The 7,777-nt window shown below is 38.8% G+C and overlaps 1 protein-coding gene across 1 annotated transcript; it reads left to right on the forward strand.

Moving 5' to 3' along the window:
* The first annotated feature begins 5,217 nt into the window (after positions 1-5,217).
* On the forward strand, positions 5,218-5,934 carry LOC106430090 (glutathione S-transferase T3-like). The gene has a single exon (XM_048764064.1). It carries the CDS (start codon positions 5,218-5,220, stop codon positions 5,932-5,934), a length of 717 nt encoding a protein of 238 aa, XP_048620021.1.
* The last annotated feature ends 1,843 nt before the right edge of the window (positions 5,935-7,777 follow it).

Below are 7,777 nucleotides of genomic sequence, written 5' to 3' on the forward strand. Positions count from 1 at the left end.
GTTTGTCTGGTTTATTGATTTAATCTGGTTTATATTCTCTAATCGGGTCGTAATCGGATCAGTTTTGGTTAGTTAAGTTAGTCATTGGTTAAGTTTATGGTTTAGAGAACACTAACCAACGTTTAACCAGTTTTTGTAGGTATTAGTTCGGTTTGTGTGGAAACGAGTTATGAACTTTCATTGCGTGTGGAAGGGGGTTGTTATACTTCTGTGGTGTGCAATTACGACTAAGTTGAAACATTGTGTACATTTATTACTATATGATAGTCCTGGTGTGAAAATAGGTCGTCTTCCCTTTTAATGATGTGTGTTTTTATCTATGGTCGAGTTATCAAGTAATGTTTGTTTATAGAATGAATCAAGTCTGTTTTTATCTAACCAACTTCGTTGAACTTGATATTGTCTGTATTTTTACTACCGCTTATCCTAAATAGAACAACTTAGATGGACACAAGTGTATATGGTACCATGAGCTAAGATGCTTCTTACTGAGACGACTCAATACAATTGAAGAAATAGCGCAACTCTATATGAACATTAAAAGGTGGAGTTACCAAAACCATCACATAAGTCACTTGGATCATATCCATTGGGATTTTTGAAAACATGTTTACTCAAGCAAGAAACAATCTGATCATTGTCTTGATGGAACAGAAGGCCAGGATTCATGTATTCCTTTCTATTCCACACTTCATTATTGAAACTGTTCTCAATCTTCTTCAAGCTCAGAAACTTATCTATCTTCCTCTCCAATAACATCCACAAACTTGTCAAGTATCATCCCTATAAATGTATTTTGACCCAGCTATAACTAGATCACAAACTAGTGCTCTTTCTTACCAAGAGATCAAAATTACCCACTAAAGACTTCGTGCTTACATTCATGCCTATAAACCCACAAACATCAAATTTGGTAATGTCTGACTCCCTTTGATTGTCTGATTCCCTTTGATTTAAACAGAATCTATTGGACAAAATCTAACATAAATTACTAAATTCAATCAAATCGGCAAATATTTATGGAATATGTGAATGTGGGACACGAAATTAGAATTGGGGATGAGATTTAAGATGGTTTATGCCTGATTAGTGATGAGATGGGCGAGAGGGAGATGAGAGATAGATATCGTGGTTGGTTATGGAAATGAAAGGAAATATCGATTGTGAGAATCGAAATTTGCACTGTCGATTTTAGTAACCGGAGGAAAGCAGAAAATTGTCTACTTTCCGTGATGATCCGGATTTTCTATAAGTCAACTACAAGCAATCAAACAGTGAGCAAAACGAAAAGAACAATATGAAATTTAAGAGCAAAAAAAATGAATGATCTTATTTCGAATCTGCGTATGAGCGTTATAAAAAGTGAAAATTTCTTTGGCCGTAAGAGCTGTCAGTGTGTTCTCTAGTTCTAAACACCTAAGACCTTAAGACCTAGTTGAGTCGCGACTCGATAACAGAAAGGAAAGTTGCCTAAATTGCTCTAAGTGCTAAAGTTGTTGTCAAATTTTCTATCTCTCTTAATTGTGTTCATCGCCTTGGCCCTCTTTAAATATGCCTCCAAGATTGGACATCTTTCCATTTCCGTTCCTGAATCGAGTTTATCTCTTTGTGGAAGTTTTCCTTATCTTCTCGATTTCCATGTTTATCTTGGAAGTTTTGCATTTATCTTCATTTTCATTTCTTTTTATCCAAATGGAATAAACCGTCATTATAATTTGGGTATGTTCTCATTTTAAATCATAAGTGGGGTTTCATCGTGTTTTAGTCCCCTTTCGGACAGTTTTACGACTTAAACGTTCTTACGATTATCTTTGGAGAAAACGTCGATTTATACGATGTTAGTTTTTTATATTGTTGATTCCAAATAATGATGGAAATCACTCTTTTTTTTTGAGAAGACAGCGGTGTTAAGTTAACCGTTATCGTCTCTAACGATTGATTCAGAATTTTATGAGAAAAAAAGTCTTTAGTTGCTTTTTTATCGTAAAATCTCAACGGAAACTCCGATTGAGATGAAACAAAAGACATTTCGATCAAGATTCAAAGGAGAGCATGATGAGAGCCTTGTGGGACGATTAGGAACTCTGTACGGTGATCAGGAGTGAGTGAGCTTTGTGGCGATGAGAATCTTTGTGAGGCGATGTGAGCTCTTGTGAGGCGATGTTAGCTTGTGCGAGGCGACGTGAGCTCGTGTGAGGCGATGTGAGCTCATGTGAGGCGATGTGAGCCTTGTGTGAGGCGATGTGAGCTCGTGTGAGGCAATATGAGCCTTGTGTGAGGCGACATGAGCTCGTGTGAGGCAATGTGAGCCTTGTGTGAGGCGATGTGAGCTCGTGTGAGGCGATGTGAGCTCGTGTGAGGCGATTTGAGCTCGTGTGAGGCGATTTGAGCTTGTGTGAGGCGATGTGAGCCTTTTGTGGCAATGAGACGAGCTCTGTGAGGCGATGTGACCTCTGTGGGGCGTTGAGACAAGCTCTGTGAGGCGATGTGAGCTCTGTAGGCAGGTGTGTGTGGTGATATATCTGTGTGGCAATGTGAGGGAGTGTGTGTGGCGATGTAAGTGAGTGCTGGTTCTTTTCTTCCCTTCTCATTATCTCCGTTGATCGCTTTGTAGACTTTCAGAACTACTTGGTTTGTTTTAAGTAAGCGTTTCCGCAAAGATTTTCCGAAAGTTGTTTTACAGAAAGTTATCTTTTAGATTTTCCTACAAAGTTCTTCCATGGAAACTCTCTGATCTTTTGTTTTACGGGAGGTTGTTTTTTTTTGTAAAATTCATTGAAAGATCGTAAAAACCTTCCGCAAGAATGCTTTTTGGATCTTTCATGTTTGGATAGAAACTCGATAGTTTCTTGTCCAAGATGAAGTTTTCATTCTTATACCCTTATTCAAATAGGCTCAGCTTATGTGGTTTGGTTCATCCGGTTTGTATTTGTTTAAGAAATATTTTCTCGGAAAATTTTAGCCATTGATTTCGTCATGACCGATTTTGACACCAACGCCAATGAGAAAGAAATTCGGGAACTAGGGTTATTAAAACACGAGTCGGGTCCTTGGGTAGGATTAGTGGGTGGATTAGTAAATATGTTGAATTTTTTAGGTTTCTTGGTCTTTTCCCTTTAATTTCGATTTAATTTTAATTCATTTTGAAAATTAAAATACAAGAGTTTTTTTTAGAATTTTTTTTAGCTATGTGGTCTATACCAGTATTTGTTCCCTTCGTCACCTCATCACTATAAACAGAGAGTAAAATAATTCCTTCAAAGCCATGAAAAATTGATCAAGGTTAATTCCGGACTAGGGTTACCGAAATTCGAGTTTCGATTGCAAAAAATATCAAAGTAGGGTTCTTCCGAACTTGTAAGCAATTGAATTGGGACTCGAACTATAGATCCACTAACCCATTGGGTTTTTTTTATGGGGCATCTCTATGCAAACTACGTAATGTTGTGACATGAACTCATTTACAAAGTGTAAGAAGCCTTTACTAATTGGATTTGAAATTAATTATTTTTTAGACCTAACGCCCATATAATAAAATTGTTATGAAACGCAGTGAATTCATTTTAGCGAGGAAATTCCACTGAATCTAGAAACAAATTTCACATGCCTTTACTTTGTAATAAGACAGTTGGCATTTGAGAAAACATCTTGTTTGTTAAACTATTTCATTAATATTATATTGATGCAAAATAAAGCATGCATATGCACTGTTAAGCCGGAGAATCTGCTTTAGATGCTAAGACCATGTTTAACGCTGGTTTTTATGGGGAGTTTTAACATTAATTGTAATTTTAAAAAAGGAAAAATATGATTTGCTTTAAGCACCGGTTCTTAATTAAGCCAAAGAAGAAACGGGTCTTGAGAGACACGCGTCAAAAGAACAGAAGAGTTGCGTTTTTTGTCATTTCTCTCTCGACTTCGACGATTCACATTCACTCCACCTCTTCCTCAGTTGTTCTCTCTCTGGCTCTCTCCACCGGCGGCTCTCATCGTCTCTGTCTCGGTGGCTCATGTCGAGACTGATTCACTCCGTCTCTCTCTCTGTCGATCTGATTGACGACGAATCGCTCTCTCTCTCTCTCTCTCTCTCTCTCTCTCTCTCTCTCTCTCTCGGCGGCTTTCATCGTCTCTGTCTCGGTGGCTCTCATCGAGAAGGGGAAACGGCGACGCCTCTGTCGGTGGCTCGCTTCAAGGAAGAATCACTCCACCTCTCTCTCTCCGTCGATCTGATTGATGAAGAAACGCTTTCTCTCTCTCTCTCTCTCTCGGCGGCTCTCATCGTCTCTGTCTCGGTGGCTCTCATGGAGTAGTGAAAACGGCGAACTCTGTCTCTCTGGCTCGCGTCGACGACGAATCACTCCTCTCTCTCTGTGGCTCTGATGGACGAAGAATCACTCAGACGCTAAAGCTAAGTTTTTCTTTTTATGTTCTGAATCCTTCAATTCATGCATGGCTTAGATTGGTTGTTGTGTTGCATGTTGTGTTGTGTTGGTTTCTGTCTCAAAGAAGTGACCAATCCATGTTGTGTTGTGTTGGTTCCGGATCACAAGTTTTGTCAACTAAGAATTTTTTTGTTGTGTTGATTTATGTCTCATGATCCACGGTGATTAATACTTTGATTCTTTTTTATTTGTTTCTGTGTGTTTGTGTTAAGATAGATGGATCAAGCGAGTGGCAAGAGAGATGGGCAAGGTTCTTCCATGACCGGGACTACAATTACTGAGCAGGTACGACATGTCTCTTTGATTTTGAAACCGGACTGAAATGAATTGATAGGGTTGTGTTAGATTATGGTTGAGCTTGGTAATTAATGGATGTGATCGTGTTAGATAGAAATTGATGTTAGAGAATGGTTGTTTTGGTAATAAATATGGTTTAATGAGTTAGATATGTGTCCACTCTTGCTAGTTGGCTGTGTTCAATGCGAAGCATCAATTTTGTTAATTGTTCTTTGCTGTCTCTCTTCTATAAAACACATATCTTCTTCTCTCCTATCTACTAAACCCATTAATCTTATCTTTCTCTCTTCTGAATCTATTTTCCGAGATGGATTCTAATCCATATAGCCAAACCTCCAAGTTTGTTGAACTGCTTAACAGTCAACAAGAAACGGTATTTGGTTTTTCTCAAGATAGTGTCTCACTATCTTCATCACAAGTCCCGGTTTTTGCCTTTCAAGCGACTGAAGAGATTTGAGCAGAGCGTAGGGAAAGGAGGATGTGCATGCCAGTCGATGATGTTGTTTTAATCAGCTCGTGGTTGAACACAAGTAAAGACCCGATTGTAGGGAACGAGCAAAGATGCGGTACATTCTGGAAAAGCATTGCAGCTTACTTTGCTGCAAGTCCTAAGGTCTCAGGCCGTGAAGGCAGAGAGTCAAGCCATTGTAAGCAGCACTGGCAGAAGATCAACGACGTTGTGAACAAGTTTTGTGGGGCTTATGAGGCTGCAAGCATAGAGAAAAGCTCAGGACAAAATGAGAATGATGTTCTGAAGTTAGCTCATGAAATCTACTTCAACAACCACAACAAAAAGTTTACTCTCGAACACGCTTGGAAGGAGCTATGCAATGACCAAAAATGGTGTGAGCTCTCTAGTTCTAAAACCCATGGAAGCGCTAAGAGGAGAAAGTGTGATGACAATGCACAGTCATCAAGCTCTCGCGCTAATGAAACCACCACTGCTGAGGATGATCAAGGAAGCAACCGACCACCGGGTGTGAAGGCATCTAAGGGCCAGGGGAAGAAGAAGATGGCAGAGGAGAAGCCATTGTCTGAGTTTCAGACAATGTGGAGCATCAAGAAGGATGACTTGGCTATGAAAGAAAAGCTTTCCAAGATGAAGCTACTTGACAGTTTAATTGCAAAACAAGAACCCCTAGCTGAGTATGAAGAAGCTCTAAAGAAGAAGCTCATCAACGAGTTGTTGGCTTAAGCTCTGTAGTTTATGTTGTCTAATTTCCCGGCCCTTTGTCATATTTTATGTTCTTATGTTTGTCTTTGATGTTCTGATGTTTCTTGTTCTTGTAATGCGAATGTTTGATATGAATATGCTTATGTTTAATATGTTGTTTCTTGTCTCTGTCTATGTTTCAAGTCTATCTCGTTGTTGTTTCTCATCTCTTGTTGCCTCTCCTAACTTTCAGGTTAAAAAATGAGTGAAAGAAGATGCGGCTCTCTGTCTCATGTTTGATATGTTGTTTCTCATCGCTATGTAGCTTGTGAGGTAATGAAGATTCGGCTCTCTGTCTCATGTTCTTGTGATTATTTAAAGACTGTCTCTGTCTCATGTTCTTGTCATTATTTTCAGGTCAAGCAGCGTTGTGATGTCACAGACAAGCTTATGATATTGCAGTCTTTTGGTGTCACGGACAAGCTCTGTGTGCTCTTGCTTTAAAGCTTGTTGTGGTGTCTTGTAGTGTCACGCAGAAGTGTGGCATCTTGTAGTGTCACGCAGAGTTGAGGCGTCTTGTAGTTTTCAGGTCACGCAGAGTTGTGGCGTCTTGTAGTGTCACGGAGTCTTCTGTGTTGTTGTATGTAGTGTTGTTGTATGTAGTGTCACAGAGTCAAAACTTGTGTGTTGTTGTATGTAGTGTCACAGACTCTTTATCAATTTATATTCAGCAATTTGTAACCTGAAAATCCATATAAAGATTGTATCTTCCTCTCTCATTCTCAAAGTCTTTTATCACCATCTTCTTCTCAAATTCTAGTATTATCACCAGCTCATTACTATTACTATCACCATCTCCTTCTCAAATTCTATTTTTATCACAATCTCATTATCAAACTATCACCATCTCCTTCTCGTTCTGAAAGTCTATTATTATCACCATCTCCTTCTCAAAATCTAGGAAGAGATTTTATTTTTCTTTCTCATTCTCAAAATATAAACATTAACAATTTTTTTATCAATCTTTTCTTTTCTCATTCTCTCGTAAACAAATCTCATCTCATGACATCGTCTTCTCAAAACACATTTGAAGAATCACTTGATGATACTTTTGATCAATTTTTTGATCAACATTTTGATCATGCTTTCGAAAATTTTTCCATTCATTATGGTGAGCAAGAAGAACAAAGGAGAAGAAGGAAAAAACGAGTTCATATCGAAAGAAATCGTGAAGAAGGCGATGCCCGTTTATGGAATGATTATTTCAGTAAAACTCCAACATATCCTGAAAATCTATTCCGGCGACGATTTTGAATGAACAAGCCATTGTTCATGCATATTGTTGATCGACTCTCCAATGAAGTTGAAATATTTCGACAAAAGAAAGATGCTATCAGAAGGCTTAGTCTCTCTCCACTTCAGAAGTGTACAGCAGCCATTTGTGTCTTGGCATATGGTACTGCGGCTGATGCTGTTGACGAATACCTCCGACTCGGTTCAACTACTACTCGGTCATGTGTGGAACATTTTGTCGAAGGAATAATATATTTATTCGGTGATGAGTACCTAAGAAGACCAACGCCAACTGATCTTCAACGTCTACTTGATATTGGTGAGCATCGTGGATTTTCCGAGATGATAGGAAGCATCGATTGTATGCATTATAAGTGGAAGAATTGTCCCACCGCTTGGAAAGGTCAATATTCACGTGGTTTGGGAAAACCCACAATCGTTTTAGAGGCGGTTGCTTCGTATGATCTATGGATATGACATACGTTTTTTGGACCTCCAGGTATCTTAAATGATATCAATGTTCTTGATCGTTCACCTGTTTTTGATGACATAATAAAAGGTCAAGCTCCGCAAGTCACCTTCTCTGTCAATG

The sequence above is a fragment of the Brassica napus genome, chromosome C7 (genome assembly GCF_020379485.1).
Source record: "Brassica napus cultivar Da-Ae chromosome C7, Da-Ae, whole genome shotgun sequence".
Taxonomy (NCBI): Eukaryota; Viridiplantae; Streptophyta; class Magnoliopsida; order Brassicales; family Brassicaceae; genus Brassica; species Brassica napus.

What these genes read in the sequence shown, in the direction of transcription:
- LOC106430090 (XM_048764064.1), top strand. Translation starts at nt 5,218, where the DNA reads ATGTGCATGCCAGTCGATGATGTTGTTTTAATCAGCTCGTGGTTGAAC.